Source organism: Danio aesculapii, chromosome 13 (genome assembly GCF_903798145.1).
Source record: "Danio aesculapii chromosome 13, fDanAes4.1, whole genome shotgun sequence".
In the NCBI taxonomy this organism is placed as follows: Eukaryota; Metazoa; Chordata; class Actinopteri; order Cypriniformes; family Danionidae; genus Danio; species Danio aesculapii.
In genome coordinates, this window is record NC_079447.1 from 51,377,763 (window position 1) to 51,392,722 (window position 14,960).

Here is a 14,960-nt window from a genome sequence, read left to right on the forward strand (position 1 = left end):
TTTCTCCTGCCAGGAACCCTGCTTATAATTGACTTGATTTTCCAAGAGCCAGCAGCAAGTTTTTTTATTGTATTGCACAATTAAATAAACTACCTGGTTATATGAACACCCACTCCTGCAATTTCAATGTGCAGGTGACATTAAAATCCCGGCAATCTATACAATCTTCACTGTGTGCTGTTTTACATAATTATGAACAGCTCGCATGTACAGTGCCATACAAATGGGGCATCAGAAATTAAGTTGTAATATAAGCATCTGCTGTTATTTTAATGTTATTTTGTTGCTTATTAATCAAAGAACAGTTTGCAATCACCCCAATTTGCACATTAAGGGACTAACTGGAGAATTGGCCCCATTTACAAAAAAATTTAATAATTATAATAATAATAATAATAATCCCAATGAAATTTGATGACTGTAAACTCGATTCTATTGATGTGTATTTTTTTGTATGAATTATAAGCTTATAAATCTACCTCCAAGACCAATCTCTCACGTTCTCTGTTCCCACAACCTATGAACCATCTTTACAATACATCAGTCCTTGTTTTTAATATATTTTTTATTTATTTAATTTTACAAATAGTGGCTTACACACACAAATAAGGTCATCTGTATACAATTTGTGATTTGGCATTTGTGATTGCCACGAATTTACAATTAATTTTAATATAGCATCTGTGAGAAAAGTTGACCTTTAACAAATAGTACAATAAAAATGTGTCCTCAGTTATATTAAAGCCTGATTTATACTTCTGCGTCTGATTATCAATGTATTATACACCATGAGCTTTTATACTTATGCGTTCTGTCTGTATCAGCCACATAAATCATATGCTAGAGTAATTGGTAGTTCATTCCACTGTGGCAACCACTGATAAATTGGGGACTAAGCTGAAGGCTAGTGAGTTAGTGTGCATTCTCTGTTCTGCTCTGCAGTAACACCTAGTAGACACTAGTGGGCGGTAGAGTTTATATGTTCAACAGTGTCAAATTTCTTTGCTGGTGTTTTAGGTTTATGTGTGTGATTCTACTGTATAATTAGCTCAAACTTACAGTCATTCAAGGAAGAAAGAATCGCGAAACCACGGGAACGTTCAACAAGTTTAATTATAAAGTAAACAAAACAAGCGTATCCATATAGTGCTCTTCCATAGAACTTGACACTTGTTAATTAAACACTTGCACCACTGGCCTCGCTCCGCTCTCACAACTGTCTGACCCGCCCACATTTTGTCATCTCCACCAACTCTGACCAATCACAGATCTTGTATTCCACATCGCAGAAATATGTAGTTTGAAAGTGTGTGATGAAGCTTTGCCCGATCTGTATGACCTCCGCAGAATGTGTTAAGGCTATCTCATCTGTCATGTTTCACCTAAAAAGTCAGATGTCAGCTTTCAAGTGTCGGAATGAACTATTATTTTTATTAGAGTGGTAGTTTACTCCGATAGACATTGTAGTTTTCAAGATGTGCTACCCCCTTATTTAAGGTGGTAGTTCATTCTGATAGACATTTAAAGCTGACAAGATGCACTATCCCTGTACCTACACCCTTATTTAAGGTGGTAGTTCATTCCGACAGTCATTTGAAGTTGGCAAAATGCACTACCCCTATTCATACACCCTTATCTAAGGTGATAGTTCATTCCGAAAGACATTTGAAGCTGACAAGATGCGCTACCCCTATTCATACACCCTAATTTAAGGTGATAGTTCATTCCGATAGACATTTGAAGCTCACAAGATGCACTACCCCTGCTCCTACACCCTTATGTAAGGTGGTAGTTCATTCCGATAGACACTGTAGTTTTCAAGATGCACTACCCCCGCTCCTACACCCTTATGTAAGGTGGTAGTTCATTCCGATAGACACTGTAGTTTTCAAGATGCACTACCCCTGCTCCTACACCCTTATGTAAGGTGGTAGTTCATTCCGATAGACACTGTAGTTTTCAAGATGTGCTACCCCTGCTCCTACACCCTTATGTAAGGTGGTAGTTTATTCCGATAGACACTGTAGTTTTCAAGATGCACTACCCCTGCTCCTACACCCTTATGTAAGGTGGTAGTTCATTCCGATAGACACTGTAGTTTTCAAGATGCACTACCCCCGCTCCTACACCCTTATGTAAGGTGGTAGTTCATTCCGATAGACACTGTAGTTTTTAAGATGCACTACCCCTGCTCCTACACCCTTATGTAAGGTGGTAGTTCAAACCGATAGACACTTGAACTTGACAAGAATTACTACCTCTGTTCCTACACACTAATTTAAGATGAAAGTTCATTCCGATAGACTTTTGCAGCTGACAAGATGCTCTACCCCGGATTTTGTGAAACGAAACATGACAGATTGAGCTACCAGTAGCACATTCTGAGGAGGTAGCACAGATCGTAAGAACACCGGACCTACTTGATGCAGAAGTATAAATTGACCCTAAGCAACTCAAATACATTTCCCCACCACTCTCTCTCCCTGCTTATATACTAACTGGTGCGGACGACACCGAGCTGGCCCTTGACTCTCGTGTTTTGCGTGTGGGGATGGTGACGACACAACATGAGATACCAACCGTAGCCTCTGGCAATTCATCGTCCTCAGTCCATTCGTTAAGATCGGGATTATAAACCTGAATGCATTTCTTATACTTCTTCTCAATCTCATTCCAGCCGCCCAAGAGGTAGATCTTGTTATTCAAGGTGGCAGCGCCTGCAGTGCTCACTCCTGTCAGCAAGGGGGCGACGTAGCTCCACTGGCCGGAGTGAGGGTTGTAGCATTCAACAGGCAAGACGTCTACTCTCTCTCCACGTCCGCCCAGTTGACTGCCGCCGAGCACGTAAGCACGATCTCCGACGGTCACCGAACAGTGCCATCCTCTCGGGCTGCTCAGGCTGTTTTTATCCTGCCAGCTATCAGTGGATGGGTCGTAAGAACAGACGGCTCGAGAGTAGGCGTTGTTAATGTAACCACCGCTAACCAAGATCTTGCCATCGATAACTGAGCTGGCATGGCAGCATCTTGGGACTTCCATTGGAGCTTTCATTTGCCATTGGTTTGAAGACGGGACGTAGCACTCGACAGACGCCTGGCATCCATCAGAATTACGGCCCCCGACGGCGAAGAGCAGACCATTGAAGGTGTTGAGGCTGAAATGCGTGCGCTTCTGAATCATGTTGGCCAGGTGGATCCACGTGTTGAATCGGGGGTCATATCTGATAAGAGAAATATGATGCGTCAATTCGCTAAAAAAATGTCAGTTTACAAATATTTCGACCTGTGGTTGAAAAATCATTTGAGAAATCGATTCTGTGTTGCTTTTGAGATTTTGAAAATGCATCACTATTCTCTCTTGAATCGATTCTGAGCTTGGTTTTTAACAGCAGAAGGCGCTTTATGCTTTACAGATACCCATACTCTGCCTACATCCACTTCTTTACTACCACTTGAACCTAAAATAATCATTAATAAAGTTAGGAAAGTTTAATAAGTGTGCTTACATTAATCTTGTGTCATAAAAGCCAACTTACATGACCCAACTGAACACACAAGTGCTTTTCCTTGTGAGCATTTGAGTGTATGGTTAAACACTATCCTAGAGTCCCACCTACTGTTAAAACTAGCTTAAAGCGCCATCTACTGTTAAAACTAGCCTAGAGCACATCTACTGTTAAAACAAGCCTAGAGCCCCATCTACTGTTAAAACTAGCCTAGAGCGCCATCTACTGTTAAAACTAGCCTAGAGCACCATCTGCTGTTAAAACTAGCCTAGAGTGCCGTTTACTGTTAAAACAAGCCTAGAGCCCCATCTACTGTAAAAACTAGCCTAGAGCGTCATCTACTGTTAAAACTAGCCCAGAGCACCATCTGCTGTTAAAACTAGCCTAGAGTGCCGTTTACTGTTAAAATGAGCCTAGAGCCCCATCTACTGTAAAAACTAGCCTAGAGCGCCATCTACTGTTAAAACTAGCCCAGAGCACCATCTGCTGTTAAAACTAGCCTAGAGCACCATCTGCTGTTAAAACTAGCCTTGAGTGCCGTCTGCTGTTAAAACTAGCCTAGAGCGCCATCTACTGTTAAAACAAGCCTAGAGCCCCATCTACTGTTAAAACTAGCCTAGAGCGCCATCTACTGTTAAAACTAGCCTAGAGCACCATCTGCTGTTAAAACTAGCCTAGAGTGCCGTTTACTGTTAAAACTAGCCTAGAGCGCCATCTACTGTTAAAACAAGCCTAGAGCCCCATCTACTGTTAAAACTAGCCTAGAGCACCATCTACTGTTAAAACTAGCCTAGAGCACCATCTGCTGTTAAAACTAGCCTAGAGTGCCGTTTACTGTTAAAACTAGCCTAGAGCGCCATCTACTGTTAAAACTAGCCAAAACAGAATTTATTGTTTAAATATACTCATAAAATGCTAAGAATTCCACACTTTCGGTACAAAATGCAATAGTTCTTGCAATTAAAAAAATATAAAATTCTGTTTAGGTATGATGTTTGGAGCAACACTTCTGATTGAGTTAGTTTTGGTTATAAATAGGAGCTAGTAGCTGCTTAGAACCAACTTAAATCTGCAAATGACCAGCTAAGAAACAACTAGGAACCATGCTTTAAAACATACCAATCAAGGATATGCTGTTTTTTCAACATGCTGGATTCCAATGCTAGTTGTTAAATATGATCATTGGGGTTTAAGAATAAATATTGTTTCTTTGAAATCAAACTACACAAAGCAAGACGTTTCGAATTAAGTTAAGAATGTGCTTTAGTTAAAGCAGCACTGTATTGGTCTCATGCACTCCAATGTTGCACCCCTAATGGTCTACATGCTGGTTTCAAGTTACAGCTGAAGTATGAACAAATTTGTTGTGTGAACATACATTTTTATGTACCCACCAAGCAATTTTTTGTTTAATAGACATCTAATAGATGTCTAAACAAAGACATCTTGGCTAAAACAAAGCTTTGAGCTGTCAGTGAAAATCGAATAGACAGTAAACTGAAACTAGAAAAGTCATCAAAAAGACCAGGGGTCCCAGTCTGGTTCCTGGAGATCTACCTTACTGCATAGTTCAGCTCCAACCCTGATCAAACACAACTAAACCAACTAAGAAGGATCTGAAGGAGCGCTTAGTAATTAAAGACAGGTGTGTTTGATCAAGGTTGCAGTCGAACGCTGCAGCAAAGTAGATCACCAGGAACAGGATTGGGAACCCCAATTGGGAATCTGCAATAGACAGATTAGACCTGGGGTGCCTAAACTCAGTCCTAGAGGGCCGAGGTCCTGTAGAGTTTAGCTCCTACTTGCTGCAACACACCTGCCAGAGAGTTTCAAGTATACCTATTAAGAACTTGATTAGCTGGTTCAGTTATGTCCAGTTGGGTTTTGGAGCTAAACTCCCCAGCCTTCCAGGACTGAGTTTGGGCATCCCTGGATTAGACAGACTTCATATGTGTAGTCATTCATTACTACCCAGGCAGCCAAGAATTCTGGCCTAGATTTGGCATAAATCTGGCACAGCAGGTATTTATCCGGCACTGGCATGTGGGCCAAACGTGGCCCGGGTTTGGCAGAGGTGGCACCGTCTATAAGGCGGCACACAATACTTAGGCCAGAAGTAAAATGTAGTATTTGGCCCAGATGTTAATAATTGATATGTGGCCATGCAAGTTTGGCCTATCTTGGCCCACATTTAAAATACATTTTTATTATTTCAAATAAAGAAAAAAAAAAAAGACCAATCAGGTCGCTTCAAGAAAAAGCACACCCATAGCAAACCTAAAGCGCAATGATTCATGGGTTTATCAATTTCATTGCAGTTGTGACACACCAACAAATCTGGCCCAGTTCAGGCTCAGTTATGGGATATTAAATTGTCTGAGACTTGGACCAGATAGGGTCCGTATTTGGCCCTTGTTTGGAAGCCAGACTTGGTCCAATCATGTACCGTAATTCACTGCAGCATGTGGGCCAAGCAAAAGCTGATTGTGTGGGCCATAGCTCGGCCAGAGATATTTTGCTATGTGGGTATCTATTTGATGACTACCCTATATTTGGACTATTGAAAGACATCTTATATTTTCATTGACACACCAAATTGTTTTAGCAAAGTCATCTATGTCAAGATGTCTATTATATGTCTATTAAACACAACATTGCTTGGAGGGAATTTTGTTTTGAACTTGGACACCTATTTCATGCAATATTTCATGCCTAGTCAACAATAAAGAGTTTCATAACCAAAAGGATGCATAATCTTACCTGCTGAAATTGCTGACGGCATGTTTTGCCTGGTTTCTTGCATCATTCTGGTCTTCACCTCCGGCCACGTAAAGGAAACCATCCAAAACAGCCACGCACTGATTAAAACTCTTCGCAGGCATCTCCGTCAGCTTGTTCCAGACATTATCCTCGTCCCTGTAGAGAATGTCCTTGCTGAGAGACTTTTCGGTCAGCGCAGGCCGTCCACCCACAGTAAGCAGAACTCTGAGACCTCCACGAACTTTGGTCCTCCGGGATTGAAGGATGTTTTGCTGGAAGGGCAGCAGGTGATAATTCATGGCGTCAACCAGCAGACGGTGGCACTCAGCATCCTGCATCATCCTGGGAACATTCTGTACGTGACTAACAAGATCCTGGGGCGTGATGGTGCCAAAACGGATGTTGGACAGCAGATCAGGAGCGTATTTCAACCTCTTCTCATCGAAATCCAACCACTTGACCGCGATCTGAAAAGCTGTGAGCTCTGACGGCAACTGGAGCGAGTCGTCTGTGAGAAATTCGTTGATTTGCTCATAGGTGAGTTTGAGGAACTGCTCCATCTCGGAGAACTCAATGAAGTTCTCTCGCATGAACTTCTGAGCGGCTTCTTTGGTTTCTTTTAGATTGTACGTGTCGGCAATGTTGACCACATACATGCAGTTCTCCACGCTGGTCTCCCGCATTAAGAAATCACTACACATTTTCACCAAAGTGTGGATTTGGAGGAGCATGGCTGCGGATATGGTGCTACCGATGGTGTACAGAGATAGGGTCAGTTTTCCAGAATAGGCATAAGTGATGACAGTAGCCAAACCAACTGGGGATAAATCATTGAGCTCAATCTTCTTTAGAGACGGATCCTTCCGGAGCATGTTTTGGATGTATTCGCTGCAGGATGCCATCACTACTTTGTGAACGTCGAAGGACTTGGATTTGGTTGCTACCGTGAGGTCACAGAGAAAGCTGTCTTGCCTCATGTGGCCCAGACCCTCCAGGAGGTTTGGTGCATAGAGGGGGTCCGTGACTTCAGTGGAGATGCAACTAAATCCGTTTCCGCCCTCCAGGAGCGTGTTGAGCCCGTTGATTTTGTTGGAAGGACTGTCCTCTACCATGATCGTCATCTCGTTGATATCGGCTTTGCTCTTCTTAGCCGCCTTGTTCTTTTTGGGTGCCATGACTGTAGTGATGGGTCACAGCCAAGACCTAGAGGGAATAACGAGAGTATAAGAATACATTACATTTTTCAATACAAGTTTCATTTCAAATCTGAGGTACTTTTGACCTGTTAAAGTGGACCTTTTATGCAAAAATCACTTTTGTAAGGGGTTTAAACACAGGCAATGGTGTGTGAATATAACCAGAAACACTTTGATTGACATTCTCCCTTTGTACGTGTCATCAGAGGGGGGAAAGCCCCGCCCACTAGTGACCATCTCTCCCTTATTAGCATTGGACGTTAGTCTTGTTTTTGAATCTGCCACTATGCTGACACACAGGCATTTGTAGCTCAATCTCATTTGAATTTAAAGCGACAGTGACCAAAATGGCACAATTAGGATCAATTAGCAATTGTGTAATTGTGTAAAACGGATGCTAACAAGTATTTAAGACTTGTGGACTTGAAGTAATAGCGCAAGAATTTATTTTTGAAAAAGCCATTTTAACTATCAATGTCTTTTCAATGACAACTGTCTCATCCATACATTCATATTCCTACAGCTTAGTTTCTTATATATAAGGAGTCGCCACAGCGGAATGAACCACCAACTTATCCATATATTTTATGGGAAACACCCATACACTCACATTCACGCACACACAATACGGGCAATTAAGTTTATTCAGGTCGCTGGTTCGAGTCCCGGCTGGGCCAGTTGGCATTTCTATGTGGAGTTTGCATGTTCTCCCAGTGTTGGCGCAAGTTTCCTCCGGGTGCTCCAGGTTCCCCCACAGTCCAAACACATGCGCCTTAGATGAATTGAATGAACTAAATTGGCCGTAGTGTATTAGTGTGTGTGAATGTGAAAGTGTATGGGTGTTTCCCAGTACTGGGTTGCGGCTGCGGTTGCATCCGCTGCATAAAACATGTGCTGAAATAGTTGGCGGTTCATTCCGCTGTGGTGACCGCTGATAAGTAAGGGACTAAGCGGAAGGAAAATTAATGATTGAAATGTATAGATGTCAAATCCAATAACCAGATCAGTTTACATATTCCTGCACTCTAAAAAGTGATCAGATGCTCTACTTTAAAATAGAAGTAAACCTGTTGCATTAAAAGCGACAAGTTGACTTTACTGAAAAAAAGTGAGTTGACTTAATTTTTATAATTATGCACTTAATTCATTTACTTAATTTTAAAGCATGGGTTCACTCGCTTTAAAAACAAATCACTCATCACTTTGTACATCTTGCACATCTAGATTTAAAATGCATATCCTCAAATTTACATGAAAAAAAAATTGTGAATTAAATGACTTAGGATATGTCTCATAAACAGTGCAGTGGCTCAGTGGTTAGCACTGTAGCCTCACAGCAAGAACCTCACTGTTTCGAGTCCCAGTTGATCCAGTTGGCATGTCTGTGTGGAGTTTGCGTGTTCTATAGGGGAATTGAACAAACTAAATTGGCCGTAGTGTATGAGTGTGTGTGTGTGTGTGTGAATGAGTATGTACAGTATGGGTGTTTCCCAGTGCTGTATAGTAGCTGGAAGGGCATCCTCTGCGTAAAACAGATGCTGGATAAGTTGGCGGTTCATTCCACTGTGGCGAGCCCTGATGAATAAAGGGACTAAGCTGAAGGAAAATGAATGAATGAATGTCCCCTAAACATATTTTACATGCCTGTATTTTCTTTAAAGGTATAGTTCACCCAATTTCTGTCATCATTTACTCACCCTTCACGTGTCACAAACCTGTTTGAGTTTCTTTCTTCTGTTGAACACAAAAGGAGATATTCTGAAGAATGCTGAAAACCTGTAACCATCGACTTCCATAGAATGTGTTTTCACTATGAATGTCAATGGCTACCAGTTTTTTTTAATATCCTCTTTTGTGCTTAACAGAAAAAAAAGAAACTCATAAAGGTATATAACCACTCGAGGGTGAGTAAATAGTGAGTATTTTTCACTTTTGGGTGAACTATCGCTTTAAGATAGAGAAGGTTTATATGTTTGGCTCGCAACTCTACAATAGCCCAAGCACCCCCACTTAATTCCTTAGCGTGTTTTCGTGGTAGCCAAGATTTGGGGTTGCGCAAGGTTTGTCATGTGACCAACAGTGCAGTAAAGGGGTGAGATTTAAGACACTTCCAAGTGCCCTGATCAGAGAGGACACCCAACAAGATATGACAAACATGGGGGCCCAAAAAGTATAGTACCACCCCTATGACTGAGATAAGCAGAGGTTAAATCATTCATTCAGTTTCCTCCGGCTTAGTCTCTATTTCAGAGGTCGCCACAGCGGAATGAACCGTCACTATTCCAGCATATGTTTTACACAGCGGATGCCCTTTTCAACACTGGGAAACACCCATACACTCTCACATTCACACGCATACACAACGGCAAATTTAGTTTATTCAATTCCCCTACAGCGCATGTGTTTGGACTGTGGGGGAAACTCACGCCAACACGGGGAGAACATGCAAACTCCACACTGAAATGCCAACTGACCCAGCTGGGACTCAAACCAGCAACCTTCTTGCTGTGAGGCGACAGTGCTAACCACAGAGCCACCGTGCCACCCTTATAAACCAATTCGGTTGCCCTAAAAACAACTTAAGAATTGTGTTGTATCAACTTAATTTAAAAAAGTAGTTAAAAAGATATTTTTGAGTGTATTATTCAGTCTTTGATGGGTCAAACTATATGAACACATCCCTCCCAAATATTAAAAAACTCAATTTAGTGTTCATCTAATGATTTATGCAACATATCGAGCAAGAGATCTTCCTAAGACGATTTACAATGCTGTTCATCATTGATAAATTAAACCAAAATTGAATTAAATTAAAATTTCACAGCCGTTTTCAGCAACACAACAACAGACTGTCAGACTGAAGTCCTCCTCTAAAGCCTGTAGTGTGGTGATAGACTTCTCCTATGTCAAAACCACATGTGCTGGTGCTTAACTATTGGGGTTACCCTAACAAAAATAATTAAATAAACTAAAAAAGAAAAGAAAAGTGGTAAACCTAAAGTCTTGAAGACGTGTAAAGCTTTTGCCTAATGCTCTTTACATACTAAAATTAACTCTTAAGGGTTGCTATCACCTCAGCATTCCTCTCTTTGCATCTGTCACAAGTTATCACAACTATAGGCCGAGAATAGAAAGGCAGTGTACCATTGCTCCCAGGTTCCTTTTATAGACTGCAAGTCATTTAAAGCCATTTGTCCTTTCAGTACTAAAACATATAACTTTCTTTGTGGGAAACAGTATTTATTTATACATTTGATAATAAAATCATGTCATTAGGGTCTATACACACGCACACACACACACACACACACACACACAGACACACACACACACAGAGATTTAAATATTTATTTGTGAATGCATATCTCCAACCTTCAGGACAAAACTTTTAATTATCACTAGCAACTATTTTATTTATTTACATTACTTATTAAGTTCTACGTCAAGATTTTGTATATATCCCAGTGAAAATTTTGATCTCAAGAGCGTTAAAATATAAATATAAAGTTTATTCAGGTCGTGTTTTTTTGCAGTAATTTTAATTTAGGTTCATCAAAGAACATTTCTTTAAACAATGATTGTTTCTGATTGTAAAAATATGTAATAATCTAATGATTAAAATATATAATATTCTAAAGAACCAACAAAAACAACTTCTTTTAGAATGAAAAGGTCTTATAAATGTTCTTCATGGCACCACTGATGCTAATAAAAGGCCTTTAATTTAGGACTGACAACTCAAGCAGAGCTATTAAAGTTATTTCAAGAAATGTATGAAGCCAAAATGCTCTTGCCAAGATAATTCTGCGTTGAAAGTTCTGCAAAACAACAACAATATGTATTTTAAAGAGAATATGATGGACTTACCGATGTGGAGATGAAGTGGGTGCAGGAGAGAGACAGACTTGCACCTCGGAAAGAGAGTGCAGGAGAGACAGCGGATCCTCAGGGCTCCGGTTAGACTGAACTCTAACTCCTCCTTCTCTCCGGTGCTCCGGTATTTCAGCTGGACGCTCATAAAGTAGCCTAACATGCTTTTAGACGGGGTTTTAAAGGAAATAAAATAGTGTAACGCACAAATTATAAACTAAAATTGTCTACTTTATTAACTTGCACATGGTTAGATTCTCGCGTCATGAGATAATTGACGATTTTTAGCAGAATTAACGTTGAACTTCATAATATCTGGTCTGTTTGCATTTACTTCAGTTAAAACTTCCTCATTAAACAAACAAAGAAAAATAAATAGGCTACTAAATTTATAAAGCAGAAGTTCAACTGACTACAATTAGCCTAGCCCATTTAGCATTCTGCAACCCCATACAACTGAATAATCATTAATAATAATAATAAAAATATTTGTAATATCAATATTATTATAATATTGATTTTTTTGTTGTATTTTTCACCCTCACATTCTCTCGTCACGAGACAAGCATCATTTTTGACAAGTAGCCTAATGATGAACTTCAAAATACCTGGTCTGTTTGCATTTACTTCAGTTATAAAACTTCCTCATTAATTAAACAAGCAAAGAAAAATAAATAGGCTAATATATCTATAAGGCAAATATTCATCCATTTAGCCTAGCCCATTTCGCATTCTGCAACCCCATAAAACTGGATAATCATTAATAATAATAACAAAAATAGGTCTATTATATTTTTAATATCAATATTATTATTATATTGAATTTTTATTGTATTTTTTCACCCTCACATTTTCAAATAGTTGTATCTTGGCCAAATATTGTCCTATTTTAACAAATCATACGTCAATTAAAGCGTATTTATTCGGAATTTGGGAAAAAATAATGATTCTGTGGTCCTGGATGGGTCTCATTATTACACGATATAATGTACAATTTTCAACCAGAAATCGGTGGTTGTAAGAAACGAATCAGCTTCAAAATACCTTTTGTTTGCATTTATCTAAGTTATAACACTTCTTTATTACTTAAACAAAAATAAATAGCTAATAGGAAGCAAATGTTCAGCTGACATATAACCTGTTTAGCATCCTGCGACCTAATAAACTTTAGTAATGATTAAAAAATTATAATTCATACAATTATGCGGCTACGCATGCGCAGACACGCGTGCTGAAGATTTAATCAAAGATATAACTACAAGCTGACTGTGAAGCGTGGCTGCTTGAGTCTGTAGGCTGTTAACGCCTTTATGAGGGTTTTTAACAGTGTTTATGGATCCTGAGAGGCTTTTCCAACCAGGTAGAATATCCCACATCCACTTTCCGTCTCCGCCCATAAAGGTGACGAAAGAAACATGGCGCGGTTTAATAAGTGCAGGTTTGGCGCGTGAGGAGCTGACATGGCCGCAGCTGATGTGAAAAAGGTTTTGCAATTAAAACATCAGCTGAAGGAATGTAATGACGGACACACGGTAGGAGGAAGATGTGGTTTGTTGTCCAGGCTAATATTGGCTTTCTCTTTCCTTAAACACTCCAACTGCAACCACAAAGGCTTTATTTCAGGGTCAACAAGGTTTTAAATCAATTGTTCAGTTCCATAAATAATTTTGGACTGCTTTGCGAACTTAATTATGCATATAATACATTTAATCTCCCCATATTAGGCTAATTATGTTAGATAGCTTAAATGGATAGTTCACCTCAAAATTAAAGCGGTCATTTACTCATCATTCTCTATTTCAATTGAGGTAACCCTACTGAAAAAAACAGCTTAAACCAGCCTAGGTTGGTTGGCTGGTTTTAGCTGGTCGACCAGCCTGGTTTTAGAGGGGTTTTGGCCATTTCCAGGCTGATTTCCAGCCATTTCCAGCCTGGTTTTAGCTGGTCAGGCTGGGAGATGATGCCTAGGCTGGTTTAAGCTGGATTTTTCAGCAGGGAATGGTTTTAAATTCGTTTACATTCATTCAGTGACAACTCGTGAGACCTCCCTATATTGTTTACCATGGTACTTCCAATATTAGGTCTAAAATAGCATGCAAGTATGACTTCAAAACAACGTTAGCACTGTTTAATTGGCTGAACAATGTTGTACTTTGATAATCGTTGGCTGCTAATATGATTTCCCTGTTTGGATTTTGCAAATACTTTTCTGAAATTATATTATTAATGATAAAGTTCAAATGTATGTAAAACAACTTTAAACCAATGTGACCCCAATTCTTTTTCAATACCTGTTAGATTTTGTTTAACACAAAGGAAGATATACTGAAGAATGGTTTAAAAAGAAAAAGTCATTGACTTCCATAGTATTTTTTTTTTTGTTTATTTACATTTAGTCATTTCATAGTTCTTACTATGGATGTCAATGGCTGCTCAAAGCCCAGTGTGACCGCAGCTTAATCCGGACTCCTCTAAGTCTCAAGTTTGATTAGTGTAAACCATGATTCTTTATGTGTTTCTTCAATTGAAGTTGGTTTTATCTATTCGCGTATTTGTTAATATTTGATTAATACTTGACACATTTCATAAACATTTCAGAGGATGTGCTAATTGTAGTCACACAAATACATTAGTCTTCATTTGATGTGGATCAAAACCTTTCAACAATTGTCCTATACTATTGAACGACTATTAACAATTATTAATGCAATTTTTATTTATTATTATTATTTTATTATTATTTATTTATTTATTTATTTTTATTTTTTAATTCTCTTTAAATTTTGACTACTGTATAATTTTGTAATAAATCACTTATTTATTCGCAAACTATTGCCATATGGGCATTTCGAAATCTACATTAGTGATATTTTGTTATATTGTACAGCCCTAGCTCTAACACACATCTTTAACCCTCGTGTGCTGTTGTTTTCATCCTTTTTGGGGTGATTTTGAGTCTTAATTTGGCCACAGTTTTCTCTGTGTTTCAGCAAATGGGATGATGTTTGGTGATAAATCTCATTTTGACACGCATTTTGGGAAAATGCTTTGAATTTTTCAAATTCAACAATGCACTCTGGGAGAATTGACTACCCTTTCGTTATGTTAGGGGCTGTTTTTGCCCCATTGACTTCCATAATAACGAAATGTTTTAATTGCAAAGCCATGACAGCATATAATTATGCATTCTTGATTGGTGCTGGTTTTTCCTGTTGGGAAGAGGGACAATTTGTCATTTCTATTGTTAATCATCAATTGCCGTGCAAAAAAAAAAACAAAACAAAACACTTTTATATGGAGTATTGTGTGAGTGTGAGAGACTTTTGCACTAGGGCTGGGCGATTAATCAAAGTAATCGACATTCAGAACCTATAATCGATCAAATTTTTCAATTACTTTTACTACTGCGTGTGGATTCACGTGACCCTGCTCTGTTAAGGCTGATTAATACAGTACCTCTACGTCGAACACATGGGTATGGTCTGGCCATACCCACATACCTCTCAAGAAATGTAACCACACGTCGTACGTTTGCACTACATTGAAGATGACTGGAAGCTGCACCAGAGATTCCTTGAGATGGCGTATTTTCTATTACAATAAAATTATTATTTACATTACAATATTTG

General features: G+C 39.2%; 1 protein-coding gene across 1 annotated transcript; it reads right to left on the bottom strand.

The window, feature by feature from the left end:
* Window positions 1-1,095: 1,095 nt before the first annotated feature.
* On the bottom strand, window positions 1,096-11,436 carry klhl31 (kelch-like family member 31). The gene is made up of 3 exons (XM_056470348.1): window positions 11,329-11,436; window positions 6,266-7,468; window positions 1,096-3,220 (listed from the first exon to the last, which is right to left on the bottom strand). Exons 2-3 carry the CDS (start codon window positions 7,438-7,440, stop codon window positions 2,488-2,490), a joined length of 1,908 nt encoding a protein of 635 aa, XP_056326323.1. The 5' UTR covers window positions 7,441-7,468; window positions 11,329-11,436; the 3' UTR covers window positions 1,096-2,487.
* Between the last annotated feature and the right edge of the window lie 3,524 nt (window positions 11,437-14,960).

Bases quoted from the DNA above. Each gene is read 5' to 3' on its own strand.
- klhl31 (XM_056470348.1), bottom strand. From the start codon at position 7,440: ATGGCACCCAAAAAGAACAAGGCGGCTAAGAAGAGCAAAGCCGATATC. The intron at 3,221-6,265 runs GTAAGATTATGC...TTCTCTTATCAG, and splicing joins GCCGTCAGCAATTTCAGCAG to ATATGACCCCCGATTCAACA.